The sequence below is a fragment of the Chelmon rostratus genome, chromosome 17 (assembly GCF_017976325.1).
Source record: "Chelmon rostratus isolate fCheRos1 chromosome 17, fCheRos1.pri, whole genome shotgun sequence".
NCBI classification, from domain to species: Eukaryota; Metazoa; Chordata; class Actinopteri; order Chaetodontiformes; family Chaetodontidae; genus Chelmon; species Chelmon rostratus.
This window is the reverse complement of record NC_055674.1, coordinates 139,284-163,477: the sequence shown is the minus strand read 5'-3', so window position 1 is coordinate 163,477 and position 24,194 is coordinate 139,284. Positions and strand designations below refer to the sequence as shown.

At 46.2% G+C, this 24,194-nt stretch overlaps 1 protein-coding gene across 1 annotated transcript; it reads left to right on the top strand.

Annotated features, from left to right (window-relative positions):
* Positions 1 to 5,758: 5,758 nt before the first annotated feature.
* On the top strand, positions 5,759 to 23,731 carry crhr1 (corticotropin releasing hormone receptor 1). The gene is made up of 14 exons (XM_041956393.1): positions 5,759 to 5,815; positions 6,022 to 6,145; positions 6,247 to 6,297; positions 6,830 to 6,949; positions 8,380 to 8,462; positions 13,566 to 13,672; positions 17,542 to 17,662; positions 19,901 to 20,054; positions 20,148 to 20,208; positions 20,443 to 20,515; positions 22,583 to 22,668; positions 23,121 to 23,259; positions 23,427 to 23,468; positions 23,591 to 23,731. Exons 1-14 carry the CDS (start codon positions 5,759 to 5,761, stop codon positions 23,729 to 23,731), a joined length of 1,359 nt encoding a protein of 452 aa, XP_041812327.1.
* Positions 23,732 to 24,194: the final 463 nt, after the last annotated feature.

Genomic DNA, 24,194 nt, shown 5'->3' with positions numbered 1-24,194 from the left:
AAGTATTCAAACCAGGAGACACCTGACCAGCGGCAGCCAGCTCAGTAGCTTGAAACTGTTTCAGACTGCCATGAAATAAAATCAAAGTCATCCACTCTGAACTTCAGCATCAGGTTTAACTCCTCAGTTTTGTTCGTCAGGAGCATGAAAACCTGCCTCCTGAAGGAAACCACATGTTTCAAGAGTCGAGACTTACAGCCCAGATGGATCAGTCTTATGGGGGACAAAGAGTTGTGGGACCCCCGTCTCTCTTTTTTCAAAAAGTCCCACACCTTAAAGAGTCCTCGGTAGAATTCCGGTAGTTCAGTGTATTTAGTGTGCTTCAAGTCCCCAGTCCTCCGAGCTGACTCAAAATGTTAGTTAATTTACTTGTGTCTGACCTCTGTATGAGAATCCACATCCACTCTGCCAACCTAGTGGCTATGGTCAGGTCAGTAAAACCCCGTCCCAGTTCCTGCCGACTGAGCCCTCTGCGTCTAGGTGACTCCCAAAACCTTCACCCACTCCTGCTCCAGCCAATCCCCGCAGTAGCAGCTGGACCTCCAAGTCCCTTCAAATGCCGTTTGACGTGCCCAACTCTTCCCCACTCTGAACTCACTTCCTTAAGGTCCTTCCTCTTTTTAAACACACATTATGTGCATAGGACAAGACAACTATGCCCTCTAACCTAACTCCAACCCCACCCGACCTCGGACCTTTCAAATAGTGAGGCAGACAAAGGCTTAGTGGTATAATGCCACCCTGAGATTGGACAGCCTTGCTGAATCCTCCCCAAAGACACTGGCCTACATAGCCAGCTGGCTACCTTAACCAGACACGAGGACCTGGCATAAAGCATCTTCACGGCTGCCATCGATTCTTTCTGACAGTTGTAGCTCACGTCGTCAGCCTAAATCCTTTCCTTGAAGTTAGCCCTGTTCCAGAAGCCACCTTCCTTCCACCAAGTATGCCTCATGGATCTAAGAAACTTTTGAGAATCTGGAAAATACTCAGTTAAAATGAATGTTTTTCATCAAATATGATCAATTTAAACATCCTCTGATGAGTAAACTTCTCCCTCACCTTCTCCTGCCTTACTCAGCTTCTTCTGCATCCCCCTCTCTGCCAGCCTACTGGCCACCTGCTGACCACCAGTCCGTCCTCTCTGAATGTAGTACATACCGAATACTGAATAATCAGTGTGTAGTACATACTGAATACTGCTTTTCATAGTAGTATGCAGTATGAAGCTGTTGAATCAGGTTATTTTGCAGTATGCTAGGCCGGGCTTAGCGAGTTCGTGGTCTGAAAATGAAAGATATCTTTCTGCTGTGGGCCTGGCTTTCCTCTGCTGGTGTGGCTGGAGTCTGTTTAACCAAGAAAAAGAAGAAAGAGACGAAGGAAAAGCAGAACTGGGAGAAGAAAAAAAACAGGAAGAAGAAAAAGAAAAATAAGATGAAGCAGAAGAAGAAGATGAGAAGGGAGAAGAAGGAGGAGGAGGTGTTTGCTGCTGTCAGAGCTGTGAGTCAGCAGAGCTTCAGACTGAATCTAACCCGGATCAGCAGACCTCGTCCTCCCACTCACCAACAGCTGGACTGTAACGGCTGAGAGGAGGAAATAAACACAATGCACTGTTGTTTTTTAACAGAGAAGCAGAAGACATTACCGAATGATGACCTTCTGTCTGTTTCCTGTGTGTCCTCCTTTGTCCTCCCCTGTCTGGACTGTTCAGTCCTGCACACACAACCTATCAGCTGTAAACTCCTGCTGCTGATGAATTATATGTAATACACTTACAGTACGTATCAGTATATTGGTATGAATAATAAATAATAATAATAATAATAATAAATCCACTCTGTTCAGTTCCTCCTCTCCTCCTTGTCTGAAATCGGCCGATGATGGCGGTGTTGTCCTCAAAGCCACGAATGTTAAGTTTGTCAATTGGTTTCTGGTTGTGTAGAATGCCGAGCTAAAGTCAAAGTCTGGAGAACCAGTTTTTCAGGGTGAGGGCCACAGGACGATTATTTAGACCTGACACACAGTTTCCTTATACTTTATACTGTTAGACTGTATATGATATCATATATATGTATATGTTATATACAGTAGTAGTACTGTGCCATGATATATATAACAGGAACAGAAAGGGATACTATAACAACAGCTCAGTGTAATATTATTAATACACTGAACGTGTACTTCTTTGAGAGAAGGTGAACAGGAGTGGAAAGCAGAGCCATATGGCCAAGACTCCCCTGGGACCTTTTAGCCAATCAGATTGCTCTGCCTGCAAAGCACACACATACACACACATACTGATTCACACTGAGAAAGTGTGTGTGTGTGTGTGAGTGTGTGTGTGTGTGTGTGTGTGTGTGTGTGTGTGTGTGTGTGTGTGTGTGCTGCTGTATATCTGGTTTGTTTCATCAGTTAAAACACTTTTATAAAACGTGCATCATGAAGTGTTCCCCTCCTCAAACATTCTCCATGGTGTGTCCCGGGACGTAACGATGGGATCTGTCACTGTGTTCGTCAAACACTTCGGTGTCCAGGTCCAGGTCCATGGAGTCCAGGTCCATGGGGTCTAGGTCCAGACTTGGACAGAAGAGCAGAGAATCTCACAATACAGATAATTTCTTTTTAAAATAAGGCTAAATAATGAGTAATAGAAGCTACACAGAGCAACTAAACTCCAAATATCAATAGCAATGAAGCAATAGCAGTACACATACAGTACCTGCAACTGGTGTTTGTATTCAGGCATCGTACCTGTTTGTTGTTGTTTATTTCAGGCATCGTACCTGTTTGTTGTTTATATTCAGGCATCGTACCTGTTTGTTGTTTATTTCAGGCATCGTACCTGTTTGTTGTTGTTTATATTCAGGCATCGTACCTGTTTGTTGTTTATTTTCAGGTACCTGTTTGTTGATGTTTATTGCTGTTAGTTTGTCAGTCAGGTGATGAATCTGCTCAACAGAGACATTTCCATTAAACGTCCATGACCATGATCTTTCCTGCTGTGCCACACTTAGAACAAACTTTCCATCAGAAAATGAAAAATATCGATTATGATTCTGCACAATCCTGGATGACTGTTTTTACGATGCATTACTTTTTACTATATATGATGAGTCTGCATGATTGCGTGCTGTACGGAAACAGCGAGGGATTAAGTGCAGCCTGAGAACTTCCTCAGGAAGTCAGCTTACAGACTGATCAAACACGACCTCCTGATCTCACTTGTGCCGAGTAACTCCATCGTCTCAGGGATCAGATCAGACCTCTCAACGGTTTAAATGCATCCGAGCATCATTCAAAGCATTTGAAACCAGCGGAAACCACCTCTGGTTGAGGTTTAACAATCACTTTAGCCGCATGCTGACAAGGTGTAAATGCATCCATCTCAGCCAGATTGATTTTCCAGGTGGTGTCATACAGTGAACAAACGCTGCACCTGGATCCAGTACTGGAACGGTGAGGGGGATCTGAATCTGGGCTGGGTGATACGGCACTAATAATAATAATATCACAATATTTCAGTGTATTTTTGAAATAATTTAAAAATATTTTATTAATAATTTCAAGAACATACAATTGCAACAAAATAAGGGCTCTGGTTTTACTCATCAACAAGAAGCTTGAACAGTTTTCCTTCAGATATTCAGTAAAAATGAAGCATTCGACTGGGTCTTTGTGCTGCTGAAGTAAGTTTTCTTCTTACAGTCGTGCTTTGTTGATGATGTTTTATAACCAAACCACTTCCATGTTTGAAGTTTCATCTCTCAAATCCTGGTCCACTATAGTAAAGAGACCTGCGGGTCCAGTGAAGTCCACCGGCTAAGCCAAACGTCCTGGCTAAGCTTTTTTATTTCTCTGCTTCATCCAAAGGTTTTTGGTGGCGACGTGGATTCTGTTGGTGCTGTGTCCCTGAGTTCCCTGATTCTCCCTCACACCTTATATTAAGACTGATTTCAGCACACTTCAGTTTGTGTTTGTTTGGGGGCTGCTGAGCTGTGCTGGTGTGAAGAGGAGAAGGGTTTCCAAGCTGATCCCGTGCAGCGCTCTCAGCCATGCTAGCAGTCTGTGAGCTAGCACTGACTACCTGCTGTCGCTGCGTCCTGATGTCGGCGCTGCTGACTCGTCCTCAGGGATGCTGAAGTGAACGTTTTCTGGAGCAACAGCAAACAGGACTGATGTAACTCCTCCCACCAAGCTGCTGTGTTCGCTGCCATCACGAAAAATTTACACCCGACCCCCCGAAGACTGAGAGCTGCTCTCTGCTCGCCGTCTAATTTTAGCTGCTGTGACACGACAGCACGTCTCTGTGGACACACATTTACTCAGTGTGTGTGTGTGTGTGTGCCTTTGTTTTACTGTGTGTGTGTGTTTTACTGTGTGTGTGTGTGTGTGTGTGTGTGTTTCTGTGTGTTTTACTCTGTGTGTGTGTGTGTGTGCGTGTGTTTTGCTGTGTGTGTGTGTGTGTGTGCCTTTGTTTTACTGTGTGTGTGTGTCTCTGTGTGTTTTACTGTGTGTGTGTGTGTGTGTGTGTTTTCCTGTGCGTGTGTGTGTTTTGCTGTGTGTGTGTTTTGCTGTGTGTGTGTGTGTTTTCCTGTGTGTGTGTGTGTGTCTTGCTGTGTGTGTGTTTTGCTGTGTGTGTGTGTGTGTGTTTTCCTGTGTGTGTGTGTGTGTCTTGCTGTGTGTGTGTATGTTTTGCTGTGTGTGTGCGTGTATGTTTTGCTGTGTGTGTGCGTGTGTGTGTGTGTCTTGCTGTGTGTGTGTGTGTATGTTTTGCTGTGTGTGTGCGTGTGTGTGTGTGTGTGTGTCTTGCTGTGTGTTTTACTGTGTGTGTGTGTGCATGCGTGTGTGTGTTTTCCTGTGTGTGTGTGTGTCTTGCTGTGTGTGTGTTTTGCAGTGTGTGTGTGTGTGTGTTTTCCTGTGCGTGTGTGTGTCTTGCTGTGTGTGTGTTTTGCAGTGTGTGTGTGTGTGTTTGGACCACACAGACTAACCCTGCCAGCGTCTCAGTGTTTGGTGCCAAACTCAGCGGCGTCGAGCTCAGTGAAAAATGATTCAGTGACATCAGTGAATAATTAACAGAAGGCAAAGCATCATCACACACTGAACGGCTGATTAATCGTCAATTACTGAGTCTAATTAGTAAATTGATGGATCGTGTTGAGTGAATCAGTGGGATTGGTTCTCGTTGTGCAGATCACACATCTCCGGCCGTATGTGGTCGAGGTCATGTGACCGTCTGCCATGTTGGACAAACACCAGCAGAGCTCGACCAAAAGTTCTTCCTGCTGTCTGCTGTCTGTCTGCCTGTCTGTCTGTCTGTCTGTCTGATGTCTGTCTGCCTGTCTGTCTGCCTGTCTGTCTGTCTGTCTGTCTGCCTGCCTGTCTGTCTGTCTGTCTGTCTGATGTCTGTCTGCCTGTCTTTCTTCCTGCTGTCTGTCTGCCTGTCTGTCTGTCTGTCTGTCTGTCTGATGTCTGTCTGCCTGTCTTTCTTCCTGCTGTCTGTCTGTCTGTCTGTCTGATGTCTGTCTGCCTGTCTTTCTTCCTGCTGTCTGTCTGTCTGTCTGTCTGTCTGTCTGTCTGTCTGATGTCTGTCTGCCTGTCTTTCTGCCTGCCTGTCTTTCTGCCTGTCTGTCTGTCTGATGTCTGTCTGTCTGTCTGTCTGCCTGTCTTTCTTCCTGCTGTCTGTCTGTCTGTCTGTCTACCTGTCTGTCTGCAGTTCTGTTCTCTATATGATCATTTTACTGTGTTGCTGGTACGAGGGATGTCAGATGTTCCCCCCCAGATGACTGCACCTCGGCCCCGTACCACACTGAAAAAAGTTGGTTTCACTTTGAGAGAAATGGCCTCGTTTTCTCCTCTTTGTGTGGTCACACTTCTGTCAGAGCCTTTGGATGAATAGATTGATTTAACACATTTGTCCTCTGACTGGACGGACTACAGGATGGACTGCTAGCTAGGTGCTAAGCTAACAATCGCTAAACGAACAGGGAGGGGGGATTTTTTCCAACACCTGGTTCTGGATAGGAAGGAGTTATTGTTTGTCTCTCTGTTTCTCAGGTGGTGTGTGTGTGTGTGTTGCTCAGCGGACAAGTCTCTCCGGCAGAATTAACCTGCGAAACGCTGATCCTGCTGTCCACCAACCTGACAGGTAGCTTCCTGTCTGTCTTCCTGTCTCTGGGTCTGCATTGTTAAATCTCAACCAATAGACAAACTGCTAACGCTGCCCTCTCCTCCACGTCTCTCTCTTAGCGAGGGTGTTGGCGTTACTGAACCAGACATTCACCATCAGCAACACCTCAGGTCTGTGCAGCGTTAGACTCACCAGTTATAAGGTTTGGATTACGCTGGACCACTGTAGGTTATTCTGAACTACCCAAATCAATCTGGACTGTCCGGGACCGCCTCGGACCGTCAGAATTAGTGTGGAACTACTCACCAACCCTTCACCAACCGAATCTACTGTAGGACAATGTAGATTTGTGTACACAGGGGTACCCCCGGTATGCAGGACTTATCTCACTGCATTAGAACACCCTTAAATACTGAGGACTACCAAAACTTGACACGAGTATCTCGAAGTACCCAGGATTACTCTGACTAGACAGGACTCTCCTTAAGTATTGAGGACAGTCCTAACATACACAGCCACAAACACAATAACCCAGACCATCCAAGACCACCCTGGGCTTTAGACTGGAGGACTTTTAATGTGTAACACTCAGACTTACGTTAGTGAAAATATTTCATCTAAAAGCCGTAAATCTCAACATGCTCTAATGTCCAAAGACGTCCCCCTTCTGTCTTGACTGTCCTTCTGCCCGTCTGTCTGCAGGTTTATATTGTGATCTTTCTGTGGACGGTATAGGGACCTGTTGGCCCCGCAGTGCAGCAGGTGAGCTGATCTCCAGACCCTGTCCTGAGCAGTTCAACGGCATCCATTACAATACCACCAGTAAGTACCTGTCTGTCTACCTGTCTATCTGTCTGTTATGTGACTTAGTGTTGCTTATTGAATACTGGTGGTGGACCCACGGAGGTGTAGCCAAACCGTTTGTCCTCCACATCCTCATAATCTATTCAGGTGTTTATTTTCAGGAAATTACAGAGAGAGAGATAAACAGAGATAAAACATCAGTAAATCCTGGTGAATTTGATGCTTGACCGTCCAAACACAAATCAATCCAAACCCATTTCACACAGAAAGTGTGTTTTCTATCGCTCGCTGATACACTTCCATTTCATTTATTATTCCACTTCCACCCCGTGTCTTTACACGCTGAGATACATTTATCTTTATTTGTGTGCCATAGTTAGGCTCCACAGACAATCTCCTGCACTAAACATGTTGAAATGTGAACGTGGAATTACTGGTGGAGGTTCCCAGGTTCACTGGAAGCTGGCCAGTGTCATGCTGAGCAGATTCCTGGTAAATAAAGACTGCTGGTTTCTTCCCATAGAGCCGACATAAAAACTGTACATCTTAAATTTCTCACCCCGGGGGGCCAGTGAAGACAGACAGACAGACAGTTAGTGAGACAAACAGACAGATCTTGAGGTCTGATGACAGACAGGTGTTTTTGGACAGACCTTCAAACAGCTGTTTCAGGGTTAAGACTCGATTTTAAGGATTAGAGATCAGCCTTAGAGGTCAGGATCAGGATCAGGGTCAGGGTCAGGGTCAGGATCAGGGTCAGGATCAGGATCAGGATCAGGGTCAGGGTCAGGATCAGGGTCAGGATCAGGATCAGGGTCAGGATCAGGATCAGGATCAGGGTCAGGATCAGGGTCAGGATCAGGATCAGACAGTAGCTGTGATGCTTTTGTCAACAAGGGTCCTCATAAGGACAGAAGTAGGGCAGCGTGCTGGAAGGTTTTAACTGACAGACTGAGGACATGTCTCACTCCACCTTCGTCATCACCACCATCATCATCATCTTCGTCATTATCTTTTAACACTCACACTTGAAATTAGTCGGTGAAGGGCGATGGGAGAAAGGTTGCTATGGTTTCTGTTTTTGAAGATAAATCAGTATCTGTTGGTGACAGGAAGTGATGAGTTCTGTCTCTAATAGAAAGAAGTTTATCATTAAAGTAGGTCATGAAGTCGTGACGTAGTGAACAGTAACAGGCTGCTGGCTCTGGCTCTGATGCCGACTCTGCTGGTGCTCATGAGGTCTCTGTTTGGTCTCTGTAGATAAAGAGTTTGGTCTGGACCTGCTCTGTATGGAAAGTGTCCTGAGACAGTATAAATCATGTCATCATCATTTCTTGAAGGTCCATCCCGGAGCTTTCAGTCGTGTCATGTGGTCATTTACATCGTGGATCTGCCATAAATATGAATGTTGTAAAATGACCATCCTCCCCCCTCTGTGGTGTGTTCAGACCGGGTCTACAGAGAGTGCCAGTCCAACGGCAGCTGGGCTCCTCGAGGAAACTACAGTCAGTGCACCGAGATCATCGTCCTGGTGAGACTCACCGACACACAACAACAATACGACTCGATCACGACCCTCAGATCGATACGCAGAGACCAGAACACTCATCGAGGTGGTCACTGAACTTTTCAAAGACAAAGAATTGAGCATCTGCACAAACTGAACCAATTAGTCAAATAATCACAACAACAGCCCCCAGTGAAAAACTGAGGGAACATGTTGGGTTTTGGGAGCACTGTGGATGGGGGACTCTGTAACATGTAGCTGCGTTCAACCAGATCAGGACTGAAGAGGAGTTGCAGAATGAAAAGATGCACATAATCATAAACTGTGGCTCACCTGGATGAAACTACGTCAGAGCCTCTTTTTAAAAGCTTTAAGAATACACTTCAGATTCTTCACCATCGTCATCGTGTCTGAATTAAATGGACGTTTCACAAGCCTGATTCTGAATTCTGCCGTCGAAGGTTTCCATTTGCTCTGTACGTGACTGAAGCTGACAGGACTTACAGCAACTCTACCCTCGTTAGTATTTCTGTTGAGTTTGTTTGTTCATCAGAGCTCGAACAAGTTCAGCATCAGTAACGTTACTTTCATGAATGCTCAATCTCAGTTTGTGTCAAAGAGAAGAGTCAAGACTTTAAGACTGTCGTACGAATGATGTTTCAACAGCAGCCAGGCCTGTCTGATATATTCTGACAGTCTCCAAACTGGATGTCAGACACTTTTATGACTCTGAGATTCACAAAGTGAATTTTTCCACCGTCTTTATCAACAGGACTTTGTCACCGTCTTAACTTCCTCCTCCTGTTGAAGCCAGAATCCATTCGGATGTCTTAAATTTAAGGTGCCAGCTGTGAACCAGGACATCCTTTCCCGTCATTAAAGTACATTTAGTTGAGCTGTGGCTAAAACGTCAACATGCTGCCTGTCGCTATGACTCGTCTTACTGCCTGGCAGCATCGCTCTCTGTTGGGAACAATGGCTGAGCGTAACGTTCAGCCTCTGCAAACAATGAATCTGAAGTCTTGTTGGTTCAAATGTAGTTATTGTATGTGACATAAAGCTGATCGATACAGTGATCATTGGGACTTCACAGTTATTGACTTAATGATGGAGTTAGAGTTCTAGTGTCTGTCATTGTCTCCCATGAGAGAAACAGTGACGTAGCACACATTTACAAACAGTGTTACACCCAGACCGACATACACACCCACAATATCACAAAGACGCCTTAATGATGATGTTGTTGCCTAGCAGCATTTGTTCTAGACTTTAAGCCTTTTGAAAATTGGTCAATCAGTTTTCTTGAATGAACAAACTGCCCTTGAAAGGAGCAGCATGATGCGTTAGTACAGATGGTCCTGTTTGAACTGGTTAGATTTTTTATTACTGGCTGTAAAAAGACAACAAGCTGCTGTTAGAATACGTAGAATTTACGGACTGCTTTGGTTCGAGTGTTCAGTTGCTCTTTAAAGATGAAAAGACTTCATGTTTGTCCTAAAAGACCAAGACAGAGCTCACACATCTCCCCACAGACATGTCAAACAAGAGAACACTTTTAGGACTAGAGGTAGTGTGTGTGTGTGTGTGTGTGTGTGTGTATAGAACTTAACACATGAATTGGGTGATAATGTCTTTTTCTGATTCTGGCATCTATAATGGATCACACACACACACACACACACACACACACACACACAGGGCACAGATTTGTTCTGACTGTTGGTTGACCTCAAACCACTTAGTACAACCCGTCTGTCTGTCTGTTTGACTACCTGTGTCTCTCTATTCTACAAAACTTTCTCCTGGTAAGAGTCACCAGTTAAAAACACTTCCTCATACTTTAAACATACAAAGTTAGAACTGATGAGAGATCAGTTGACTAAATTCACGTGTATCTAAAGGACATAAACCTGGATGACCTCCAACTTTCTGTTACTAAACCCAGACAAAAATGAAGTTTTACTACTTGGCCCTAAACACCTTAGAAACTCATGATCTGATGCTACGATGGACATTGTGCTGGCCTCTGGCACCACTATACAGAATCTGGGAGTCTTGTTAGATCAGCATATGTTGTTTTAACTGCCCCTGAAAATAAACTACAAGGACTGCCCTTTTTTTTTTTACCTACATAACATTAAAAAAATACTTCTTTGCATTGGCTCCCTATGAAATCCAGAATAGGATTTAAATTCCTTCTGCTTACCTACAAAGCTCTAAATGCTAACTTACTTCTGGTTCCTAAAATCCCCAAAAGCAGAACTGGAGCCAGAGCCTTCAGCTATCAAGCTCCTGTATCTCTTCCAGTTTTTGTCTGGGAGGCAGGCGCCCTCTCTGTGTTTACGAGTAGGCTTAGAGTTAGGGCTGGCTCAGGCTTGCCTTGGACCAGCCCCTTGTTATGCTGCTGCAGGCTTGGACTGCCAGGGGACCTCCCATGATGCACCGAGCTCCTCTCTCCTCCTCTCCAACTGTACACATTTATACCTCATTAATGCCTGTTACTAGTTCAACATCCTCTCTGTCCTCTAGCTTTGTTCTTTCTCATCTCTCTCCTCTGCTGCTGTCGCTTTCTACAGATGTATGGAGGTAGGGGGACTAGCTGTAGAGTTTCAGGGACTAACTGCAGATGTCTGGGGAGTAGCTGTACAGGTACAGGGACTAGCTTCAGAGATCTGGGGACTAGCTGTAGAGATCTGGGGACTAGCTGCAGAGGTGCAGGGACTAGCTGTAGAGGTCTGGGGACTAGCTGTGGAAGTGTGGGGGCTATCTGCAGAGGTGCAGGGACTAGCTGTAGAGCTCTGGGGACTAGCTGTAGAGGTCTTCTACAGCTAGTCCCCCACTAGCTTCAGAGATCTGGGGACTAGCTGTAGAGATCTGGGGACTAGCCTCAGAGATCTGGGGACTAGCTGTAGAGGTCTGGGGACTAGCTGTAGAGATCTGGGGACTAGCTTCAGAGATCTGGGGACTAGCTGTAGAGGTCTGGGGACTAACTGTGGAAGTGTGGGGACTAGCTGTAGAGGTCTGGGGACTAGCTTCAGAGATCTGGGGACTAGCTTCAGAGAAGGGGTAGTGTTCTCAGAACTAGAAATGTGAGGACTAGATGAACAGTATGAAGAGTAGTTGCAGAGATCTAGGGATCAGCTACATTTTCTTTTGAATAGGAGTAGCAGTAGATCTTTTCTTGACTGAATTATCAGAGGATCCATTTGTCAAAGTAATGTTTTGAAAGTCTAGAAGAGCCACATAATTATTTTAGTGCATTCATGTATGCGGGGAGCCGACAGGAAGTCAACGAGCTCAGTTGGAGACAGATTCTTTCTTTTCAGCACCAGTTTTTCCCAGTTAGCAGCTTTCATCGGACTGACTAACCCTTCTCCATAATGCATCTATGAGCATATCCAGTAGGCCCACTTTCTGTTAGCAGTCATATAGAGCAATAGCCGAGGTTCTCATAGCTGTCAGTGATTACACAACACGACGATGACTAATAAGTATCTGAAATCTGAATTTACTGCAGAGTGTCTGTGATATGAAGCAGAGTCACTGAGGAAGTGTTTCAGCCACAACCTGAGGTTTTGCCTTGGGCCTGTTTACTAGTCAACACACGACACACAAACCCCTTCACTACCACGAGGTACAACGAGCACATCTGGGCTACAAACAAACACACACATATCAGCAAACAGCCAAGCCTGAACCAATCAGAGATGAGTGTGAAACAGCAGATGAGTGAGTGATGAATGTTCGAGTCCACAGAGATCTGTGTGAACCATCTGGACTCTCAGATTGAGTGAGTGTGTGTGTGTGTGTGTGTGTGTGTGTGTGTGTGTGTGTGTGTGTGTTGTACCATGCATTCCTCACATTGTGGGGACTCGCCTTCCTTATGGGGACAAAATGCAGGTCCCCATAGTGTAAATCGTAACGTTTTAGGATGAAGACTTGAGTTAAGGTTAGGGTTAGGATAGTAGTTGTTATGGTTATGGTTAGAGTTAGTCTCCTGGAAATGAATGGCAGTCTAAGGAATGTCCCCAAAAATGATGGAAACCTGACTGTGCATATGAGCGAATGAGTGCGTGTGTATATGTGTGTGTGTGTGTGCGCGCGTGTGTGTGTGTGTCCATATGTTGTGTCATGTTACACAGTCAGTGTCTCTGCTCCCACTGAGACAATCTGTTGCCTATCTCCTGCTTCACTCTGATTGGACAGCAGAGTTGGCTGCTGGCCAGTCATAGAGCTGTAATTAGAAAGAAAGGTAGGGAAGTGTGTGTGTGTGTGTGTGTGTTGCTTAGATCAGAGGAAACATTCTGAACACTGTTCTTTATTGATTTGTTTACAACATGTCTTGGCATTATTTCTTTTCATAAAAATAAAAACAATGCAGAAATGGAAAGTCAGAATGCACCTGTCACCAACACACACACACACAAACACACAGTAAAACACACACACACACACACACACACACACACATATATAGTGTGTATATATATATAGAATTCATATATAGTGAATTCACAGTCTGAGGACCAGCTGCAGAGGTCTGAGGACCAGCTGCAGAGGTCAGAGGACCAGCTGCAGAGGTCAGAGGACCAGCTGCAGAGGTCAGAGGACTAAGGACCAGCTGCAGAGGTCTGAGGACCAGCTGCAGAGGTCTGAGGACTAGCTGCAGAGGTCTGGGGACCAGCTGCAGAGGTCTGAGGACCAGCTGCAGAGGTCTGAGGACTAAGGACCAGCTGCAGAGGTCTGAGGACCAGCTGCAGAGGTCTGAGGACTAGCTGCAAGAAATTAGAAATTCAGTCCTGATCACTGTGGTAAACGTTTCCTCAGAGATTTAAATATGTTCAGAAATTCCTAGTTTCCACCATGCTTTTATTTTGAAGTTCCTTCAGAAACAGATGATTGATGACTATTGTCTCTTTATGTCTGTCATCTTTTTGTGTTTGCTGATTATGTCTGATTCTTTCTTTGTGTTTCACCTTGTTGAAGTTTACTCTGACTTTAATATTTTAATGTTTTATATTATATTTATATATATTGTGCAAACTAACTGCCTTGTGTGTTTCCTGTGTGTTTCCTGTGTGTTTCCTGTGTGTGTGTTTCCTGTGTGTGTTTGTTTCCTGTGTTCAGAGGAAAAGTAAAGTTCATTATCAGGTGGCGGTTATTATCAACTACCTGGGCCACTGCATCTCTCTGGGAGCTCTCCTGCTTGCCTTCACACTCTTCATGAGACTCAGGTAAGCTAACTGTCTGTCTGTCCATCGGTCTGTCTGTCCACCGGTCTGTCTGTCTGTCCACTGGTCTGTCTGTCCACCGGTCTGTCTGTCTATCGGGCTGTCTGTCTATCCACCGGTCTGTCTGTCCATTGGTCTGTCTGTCTGTCCATTGGTCTGTCTGTCCTCCAGTCTGTCTGTCTCACCATGTAACCTGCTCATCGATGGGAAATAATTGTGGCTGTATGCTTGGTGACATGATGAAGAGTCACAGGGCTAATTGCTAGCTCATTCGCTCATTTCATTCAATAAAAAGTTATTAAAGTGACAGGACAGAGCTTGTTAGCTTGCTAGCTTAGCTTGGTGGCTAACAGGACCTGTGTAAAGCAGGTGTCCGCTGTGGAGCACTTTTTACTGTGACAGAGGAGCTTCAGTAAACTAGCTGGTGACACACAGCTACTAGCTACGATAGCCTCCTCCATTCATTTGAAGTCCCTGAAGTATTTATATTTTATACCAAATACTCATGAACAAATAAGCAACAACCAATGTTAATTACAGTCTGGTCCACACTTCTCATCTAAACACCACCACAATGGATTTGAAATGAAACAAACAAGATCAGTTTTAATTTGAGGGTATGTCCATCAGAATCCGGTGAACGGTGGAGGAACTCTTTGTATATGTGCCGCCCACTTTTTAAAGGTCCAAATGAAATGGGACAATTAGCTGCTCAGCTGTTCCATGTCCCGGTGTGTGTTATTCCCTCATTATCCCATTTACAAGGAGCAGATAAAAGGTCCCAATATTTATGAACCTGACTGAGGAGGAGGATGGATGGGTCAAACAATCAACAAACCCCCCCCCCCAATGGCCCATTTTTAACATCATGTTCATACTTGTTTTAACCCATCATCTTTTCTTAAAGCAAACCAAGAAACTTTGATTCTTAAACTTCAAGTATTTTTGATGCCTAAACCAAAGCAAGCTGTGACGTTTCATAACATTAACATCCTGAAGATGAAGGTCCAGTAGCGTCTTCGTCAGCGGTACTGTCCAACAGTAAATATCTCTCTGATAGATCAATGATCTGCCTTGTTGACAGCAGATCAGCTGCACAGATGAATGAAATGTCACACACACTTAAATCCTGCAGTCTGAACTGAACAGAACACACACACGCACACACACACACGCACACACACGCACACACGCACGCACACACACACACACATGCACACACACACACACACGCTCTGGCTGCTGGTTTCTTGGCTTCTTTGTGAGGATTAAAGGATGAGGCAGAATCCGGATCCTTCAGGTTCGTTAGAGTCTCGGTCAGCTGATGCTGGTGAACCCGCTGATCTCAGCTCAGTTTACCTGCTGCTTTATTTCACTGCAGACTGAATCTCTTCATGAGTCAGAGACTGAACCTGAACGGTCCTGAACCTGAACAGTCCTGAACCTGAACGGTCCTGAACCTCTCATTCTGCTCTGATTGGCTCTGATCAGGTCTGGGCTAATGTTTCACGGGCTAGTTCAGGTCTTTACAGAACTCAACATTTATTTGATTGACTGTCTTCCCCTTCTCTCTAACATCGCATAAGGACTGTCTGAATGTGTGAGCAGGGATGGATTATAAGAACTGGGTACTGGACTGAAAAACGGCTCCCGGTCATAGTTAAAGTGATAACAGCAGCAGCTCAGGAGATCCTGGCTGATCAGCAGGGAATGATGAGGCTGATGATTCAAGTCAAACTGTTGTTTGACTCCTGCTGCTCCTGCCCCCCAGATCAAACAGCACGGTACACTTCGCCACCACTCCACTCACTTCTGGTACCAGGCAGTTTGTTCTGTGTGAAACTCCTGTGACATCATCTTCATGTGACACAAATACAAGAGTGAAAATCAAAGACATGGTGTTCGTGATTCTTGCTACGTGGCTGTTTGTCACAGCAAGGAGACCAGAAAATGTCCCAGAAAAGGCTGAAGGCTGCAAGACGAAAGCCTGCTGAGAAAAACAGGATCGTTTGGGGAAACCCTACATCAGAGACCAGTCGTTCAAGAGACCGGTCTACCTGACCAATCAGTGGTCTGCACTACTTTCACTGAACCTTTCAGTATTGACTCAAATTGCTTGGACCCGTGACAGAGGTCATAACACAAAACCTACAAGGTATCATCCATCCATCCGAGTCACACCGTGGACATTAAACCGAGGGGGAACACCAAGGACAGTTCTAGGACTGAGTTCTGAACTGCAGTCGTGACCGAGTTTTTTCAGTAAATGTGGTTTAATAAAGCCTGAAATGCTTAAGTTAAAGATCACATTTACATCTGGTCTTAACGTGTGACCTGTATCTGTGCACCTTGTCCAGGTAAGGGACAGCACAGCCCCTGCACGCAGAGCACACAACAGAGCACTTAACCCCAGTCACCCCGTCAACCCACACCTTGTACTCCTCCCATCTGGTCGCCGTCACGGGTCACTGGTAGGGAAGAAGTGACGTTCAGCATCTGCTGTATCAGAGCTGAAGAGAAGATGTGCCTTCAGTGTGTTTGTGCATGTGCTGCTGGTGAGTGCATGTTATTGGATCCATGTAGTGTGTGTGTGTGTGTGTGTGTGTTCAGTGTGTGTGTGTGTGTGTGTGTGTGTGTTCAGTGTGTGTGTGTGTGTGTGTTCGGTTCAGTGTGTGTGTGTGTGTGTGTGTGTGTGTGTGTTGGATGATGTCCAGTCCTTGTTGGAGGATTAACGATCAGACACAGTCAGAGGAGGATTAAAGGATTAGAGATGAAATGAAGCTTCAGATTCTTTTCTGTCACATCTCAACATGTTTTGTTGTTTTTATGTTTTTATGTTTTGTTGTTTTTATGTTTTGTTGTTGTTGAGAATCAAAATCTTTTTGTTCATTCAAACCTTTAAGGCGTCTCTTCTTCTGGTGTGCGGGGTCTTTATTTGAAGCAGGCTTGTATTTCTAATTTCAGTATTGATATAAACTAACGCTGAGTTTACAGATTTATACCCTCGGACTGCTTTTTTAGGTAGTTTGTATGAGAGGAAGTAAAAATCATCTTCTCTGTGGAAACCCCTCAGTGTCACAGAGTAATTTCAGACAGAGAAGAAGAAGAAAAAGGAAAAGAAGAAGAAGCAGAAAGTTACAGAAACAGTTATTGACAATCCAAAAGACACTTCTAACATTTATGAAAATTCGTATAAACTTTGTTGTAGCTTGTTATGATTCCATCTGAAACGTAGCTGAGGAGGTGGTGAAGGTCTGACTTTATCAGACTGAAGCACAAAACACACTGCAGCTGGAAAACACAGCCTGACGCCTTCTTTGGTTTTTCTTCTTTAAACTGGATTTACATAAAGGACCTTTACGGGTTCAAGCCTCCAACAGCAGCAACAAACACAGGTAGACAACTGGCAGACAGGTCGGATCACCTGGTTTCAGGACAAACACAAACACTAACTGAGATCTAAATGGTAGAGCTAAGCTAACAGCCGCTGAACTGGACTCAGCTGTATGGAACACACACAGTTTTTTTTTAGGGGGGGGGGTCTTATATTATCAGTTATGTATCTACCAGACGTAAACCCACTTTGGGATTCATCAATAACCTCATTCAGGATTTTAGTTTTTTGTAAGTTTATTAAAAGGTTTCTTACCTGTGTGTGTGTTACAGGTGAGATTTCTTACCTGTGTGTGTGTGTGTTACAGGTGAGGTTTCTTACCTGTGTGTGTGTGTCACAGGTGAGGTTTCTTACCTGTGTGTGTGTGTGTGTTACAGGTGAGGTTTCTTACCTGTGTGTGTGTGTCACAGGTGAGGTTTCTTACCTGTGTGTGTGTGTGTCACAGGTGAGGTTTCTTACCTGTGTGTGTGTGTTACAGGAGTATTCGCTGTCTGAGGAACATCATCCACTGGAACCTGATCTCAGCTTTCATCCTGAGGAACGCTACGTGGTTCATTGTCCAGTTAACGATGAACCCTGCTGTTACAGAGAGCAACCAGGTAATCACACACACACACACACACACACACACACACACACACAGTGGTCACCATGGAGATGAGGTGATGCTCTGAACTTCAGACTGTGACATCATGCTGACATCACACCGAGTCTCTGATTGACAAGTTGGTTTTCTCACAGGTTGCCATGGCAACAAAGCACAGAGACAGAATACCAGCAGTGTGAAACTGAAAACATAGAATAACTAACCTTCTCCTCCTCTCCTCCTCCTTCTCTCCTCCTCCTTCTCTCCTCCTCCTCGTCCACCTTCTCTCCTCCTCCTCCTCCTTCTCTCCTCCTCCTTCTCTCCTCCTCCTCCTCCACCACCTTCTCCTCCTGCTCCTCCACCTTCTCTCCTCCACCTTCTCCTCCTCTCCTCCTCCTTCTCTCCTCCTCCTCCTCCACCTTCTCTCCTCCTCCTCCTCCTTCTGTCCTCCTCCTTCTCTCCTCCTCCTCTCTCCTCCTCCTCCTCCTTCTCTCCTCCTCCTCCTCCACCTTCTCCTCTCTCCTCCTCCTTCTCTCCTCCTCCTTTTCCTTCTCTCCTCCTCCTCCTCCTCCTTCTCTCCTCCTCCTCCTCCTCCACCTTCTCCTTCTCTCCTCCTCCTTTTCCTTCTCTCCTCCTCCTCCTCCTCCTCCACCTCCTCCTCCTTCTCTCCTCCTCCACCTTCTCCTTCTCTCCTCCTCCTCCTCCACCTCCTCCTTCTCTCCTCCTCCTCCTTCTCTCCTCCTCCTCCACCTTCTCCCTCTCTCCTCCTCCTCCTTCTCTCCTCCTCCTTCTCTCCTCCTCCTCCTCCACCTTCTCCCTCTCTCCTCCTCCTCCTTCTCTCCTCCTCCTTCTCTCCTCCTCCTTCTCTCCTCCTCCTCCTCCACCTTCTCCTTCTCTCCTCCTCCTCCATCTCTCCTCCTCTCCTCCTCCTTCTCTCCTCCTCCTCCTCCACCTTCTCCTTCTCTCCTCCTCCTTTTCCTTCTCTCCTCCTGCTCCTCCACCTTCTCCTTCTCTCCTCCTCCTCCTCCACCTCCTCCTTCTCTCCTCCTCCTCCTTCTCTCCTCCTCCTCCTCCTCCACCTTCTCCTTCTCTCCTCCTCCTTCTCTCCTCCTCCTCCTCCTCTCCTCCTCCTTCTCTCCTCCTCCTCCACCTTCTCCTTCTCTCCTCCTCCTCCTCCTCTCCTCCTCCTTCTCTCCTCCTCCTCCACCTTCTCCTTCTCTCCTCCTCCTCCTTCTCTCCTCCTCCTTCTCTCCTCCTCCTCCTCCTCCTCCTTCTCTCCTCCTCCTCCACCTTCTCCCTCTCTCCTCCTCCTCCACCTTCTCCCTCTCTCCTCCTCCTCCTTCTCTCCTCCTCCTTCTCTCCTCCTCCTCCTCCTCCACCTTCTCCCTCTCTCCTCCTCCTCCTTCTCTCCTCCTCCTTCTCTCCTCCTCCTCCTCCTTCTCTCCCCCTCCTCCTCCTCTCCTCCTCTCCTCCTCCTTCTCTCCTCCTCCTCCTTCTCTCCTCCTCCTTTTCCTTCTCTCCTCCTGCTCCTCCACCTTCTCCTTCTCTCCTCCTCCTCCTCCACCTCCTCCTTCTCTCCTCCTCCTCCTTCTCTCCTCCTCCTCCACCTTCTCCCTCCTTCTCTCCTCCTCCTTCTCTCCTCCTCCTCCTCCACCTTCTCCCTCTCTCCTCCTCCTCCTTCTCTCCTCCTCCTCCTCCTTCTCTCCTCCTCTCCTCCTCCTTCTCCTTCTCTCCTCCTGCTCCTCCACCTTCTCCCTCTCTCCTCCTCCTCCTCCACCTCCTCCTTCTCTCCTCCTCCTCCACCTTCTCCTTCTCTCCTCCTCCTTTTCCTTCTCTCCTCCTCCTCCTCCTCCACCTTCTTCTTCTCTCCTCCTCCTTCTCTCCTCCTCCTCCTTCTCTCCTCCTCCTCCACCTCTCCTCCTCCTCCTCCTTCTCTCCTCCTCCTCCACCTTCTCCCTCTCTCCTCCTCCTCCTTCTCTCCTCCTCCTTCTCTCCTCCTCCTCCTCCACCTTCTCCCTCTCTCCTCCTCCTCCTTCTCTCCTCCTCCTTCTCTCCTCCTCCTCCTCCTCCTTCTCTCCTCCTCCTCCTTCTCTCCTCCTCTCCTCCTCCTTCTCTCCTCCTCCTCCTCCTTCTCTCCTCCTCCTTTTCCTTCTCTCCTCCTGCTCCTCCACCTTCTCCTTCTCTCCTCCTCCTCCTCCACCTCCTCCTTCTCTCCTCCTCCTCCACCTTCTCCTTCTCTCCTCCTCCTCAGGTGTGGTGCAGATTGGTGACAGCAGGTTATAATTATTTCCACGTGACAAACTTCTTCTGGATGTTTGGTGAAGGTTGTTATCTCCACACAGCCGTCGTCCTCACCTACTCCACCGACAAGCTCAGAAAGTGGATGTTCATCTGCATCGGCTGGGGTCCGTCGACCTGCGCTTGTCTGTCTACCTGTTTACCTGTCTGTCTGCTGGTCCTCTTGTCAGTTTACATGTACACCTGTTCATCTCTTACAGGTATTCCATTTCCTATCATAGTGGCCTGGGCTTTTGGGAAGCTTTACTACGACAACGAGAAGTAAGTCCCAAGATCAGAATAATACACAAAGTTCACAGTCTGTTATTGTCTCTTGGACCACGTAGGTCAAATCAGCACATTATCTCCTGAAACATCGTTGCTATGGTTACCTCCAGGTTAATAAACCTTCAGCTCTGCTTTAGAACAGAAGTTAAACTGCTGACTGACATCTGACAGCCAATCAGAGAGCAGGATTCTCTGTGATCTGATTAGTGGTTGTGTTTTGATTGACAGGTGCTGGTTTGGAAAGAGAGCGGGAGTTTATACAGACTACATCTACCAAGGCCCCATGATCCTGGTCCTGCTGGTAAGAATACAGTCACTCCATCTTAAATACAGTCCACCTTAAGTACTGTCGTCCGAGCTGGTCGCTGTGGTGTGAATAAGCAGAAGTTCAGGCAGGTCGCGGAGGTCAAGCACAGCTGGCGTTCTCGCCTCATTGGCTGATGGCTCAGTTGATCTAGAACCAGCCCACATCAGCTGACAGATCAGCTGATTCTCTGCTTGCACCTTATTGGCCCATCTCAGCCAGGACACTCTATTTAAACTGTCATGCCTGTTTACCTTTGCTGCTTCCTCCCACCTCCACCTGCAGCTCCACCTTTCTGCTGCGTCTGACTTGATCAGTGTCTTTGCTGCTGCTCTCCCTGCTTACAGCTGTTCCATGTAGGGGCTGCTTCAAGCTTTTCACGTAACCCCCCCCCACACACACACACACACCTTCACCCCTCCTCCTCACAGTGGAAACCAAACATGTTGAAACAATCTGCTCATCTTTTCTGCATCTCACAAAGACCTGGCAGGATCTCACATTTAGACTCATCAGACCAAAGCAGAGATTTCCTGGTCTGATGTCGGTTCCTTGTGTCTCTTGGTCTTGTTGTTCTTCCTCACTAGTGGTTTCTTTGCAGCTCGTCTCCTCTGAACAGCTGATGTTTGAACTCTGAAGCATTTCTGTGCTCTAATGTGAGGTGATTGTTCATTGACGGTTTCTGTAACTATGATGAAGTCGTCCCTTGCAGCAGAGGTAACCCTCGGTCCTCATGAGGCCAGTTTCATCACAGCGTTTGATGGTTTTTGCGACTGCATTTGAGGAAACATTCAAAGTTCTTGAAGTCTCCCGGATCGACTGACCTTCATGTCTTAGAGTAATGATTTACTGTCATTTCTCTCCACTCAGCTGAGTGGTTCTTGCTATAAAATGGATTATAACAGCAGTCGAATAGGCTGTTAACTGTGTACCAACCCTGCTTCTGCACAACACAACGGATGTGATATTTCTGTCAGGTTGAAGGTTCTCAGCTTAGTTGTTGGATTCGCTTGTGCCACATTTGTATGCTCTTTTCATGGTTATCAAATAATGGATGATTGACAGTCTGTATGAAACACACCTGTTGAAAAACCCTTCTGTGTTTCCTTGAGTGAGGACTGGTTTTATGGGGACAGAGAGGTTGAACTGGTGGACTGTGGAGCTGCACCAGACGAAGTCAAGCTGTTCCAAAGTGTCCGTTTGTGTGGAATAATTCATAGAGATGAAGGAAAGCCTGACATGGAAACTCAGTGACAGCGAGTGCTTTGAACTTCAAGGTGGATGACCGAGAACCTCTGAGAGCTAAACCTCAAGCTCCAGCAACTTCTCAGCTCTCTGCTGTCAGATCCTGTGAATCCTGTGAAGTGAAATTAAAGCTGTGGCACCTAAAGAGGAGACACTGAGCATGTTCCTACTCTGCAAGAACACTGAAGAACTCAAAAGTACTTCAGGTGTTTGGTGAGATGTTTCAGGACATGAAGAGTCAACAAAAGGAAGCGAACATATTTGCTGTTTAATGTGGAACCAGCTGATGAGTCTGAAAACCTGCAACATGAAACCACTGAGCTGTAAAGCAACGACGAGCTCAAAGCTACATACAAACACCCCCCTCTGCGATACACTCAAAACACAAAAGGAAAGGAAGAGGCTGGTTTTAATAACAAAAGTGAAAAGTTCTCTAGAACAAGGCAAAGACCAGCTGGATCACGAGTCAAGGTGACGAGACAATCTGGAACAGGACAAAGGGAGAGGCGGACTTTATATACACAAGTTAACAGCGAACAGGTGGAAACAATCAGGGCGGGGCAGACAATCAGACAGGTGGGAAGGACACCAGGAAGTCAACGGTCTGAAACGAGAGGAGAGTTACGTTTCAGAATAAAACAGGAAATCATAACAAGCCACTTTAACATACATGACGAGACATGACGTGTTCGAGCCGAACAGACTGCGTGTTTGTTTTAGCAGTTAAAAAAACTTCAACATACTTTCCTGCTTCGTTCTGACGTAAATGATACAACCGGCTTCAGAAAGTTAAACTCATCCATCTCTTCTTGTCCTCAGATTAACTTTGTCTTCCTGTTCAACATTGTTCGGATCCTGATGACCAAACTGAGAGCGTCGACGACCTCAGAGACCATCCAGTACAGGTACGAGCCACAGCACAAGAAACACCTTTAAAACAGGTGAGCAGACAGGTGAAAACACAGTGTCCACCGACCAGTCACGAACCAGCCATCAACATCATGCTGCAGGTCTGTGCGGGTGAACCAGGTTCAAATTATCTACTCAGAGCTTTCTGGGATGTTGTAAATACCAAAAAATGAAACACATTATGGGATGCAGCATCATTACAGACTGCTGTGTGGTGATGTACCTGTGCCTTGAATACCTGAAAACTTGACAAGTGTGGAAATTAGCTTGGTGGAAAATGTGACTCTGAGAGTTGAGAGAGGTGATTTTCATGAAAAGTGTAGAATCCGCTGACTGTCAGTCACATGCTGGAGAAGATAAATAAAGGTGAAGGAAAACCCTGCAGGTGAATCCATGCGTGGTGTTTTCCTCTCCGATGATAAATGCTGTTATTGTCTGTTTCCTTCAGGAAGGCGGTGAAGGCGACTCTGGTGCTGCTGCCTCTGTTAGGAATCACCTACATGCTGTTCTTTGTGAACCCTGGAGGAGAAGATGAAGTCGCTCAGATTGTCTTCATCTACTTTAACTCCATTCTGGAGTCCTTCCAGGTTCATCTGATCTTTACAAACAGCAGAAACCAAGTTTTAGATAAACTGGCATTAAAATGTAAACTCTAAGCAAAACTAATGAGCAACAGCTACTTTACATTATTAGCATTGTTAGCATTCAGTTAGCACAGTTTGCAGCTCACCCTTTTCCCCCTCTGTCTCCCCAGGGCTTTTTTGTCTCTGTTTTCTACTGTTTCCTGAACAGTGAGGTAACTGATTGTTCTTCGATCTTTGTGTCAGCGGTGTTCCACGTTATTCTGCACCCGGCCCATTTTATCGATATAATCATTGTTAAATTAAATGATGTAAATACCTGTCTGTCTGTGTGCAGGTGCGGTCTGCAGTCAGGAAGCGCTGGATTCGCTGGCAGGACCGTCACTCCTTCCGGAGCCGGGCTGTGCGCGCCACGTCACTGCCCACCTCGCCGAGCAGAGTGTCCTTCCACAGCATCAAACAGTCCTCCAACCTCTGATCTCTGACAGCCAGACCGAACTCATCCGACTACAATCTGTGATGCCATTCCAGTCGGCCAATCAGAGGCTTTATGCTGCGTCGGCACCTGATTGACCCAACCGGTCTTTCAAATCAGACCGGCCAATCATTGGACACGGCCAATCAGCTGCTTCAGAAGAGTCAGACAGCTGGATTGTGTTCATGTTCTATAATCAACAAGTTTATTTATTGATTAGTGTTATTGATGAGCTATTTCTGTGTATACTGTATTATTGATCACCAGCTTCCTCTTATTTAACAGAGCTAACAGCACACACACACTCACACAGTCGATGGTAGTTGTCCTCTCAGTGAGGTCTTCAGCTGCAGCAGAACCCTGGGTGATCTGAAATGTACGTAACCATGACCACAACAAAAAGTCCACATAACTCCTCTTCCGACGAGCGTCTAAGTCAAGGGTGTTGGGGGAGTGAACAAATGTT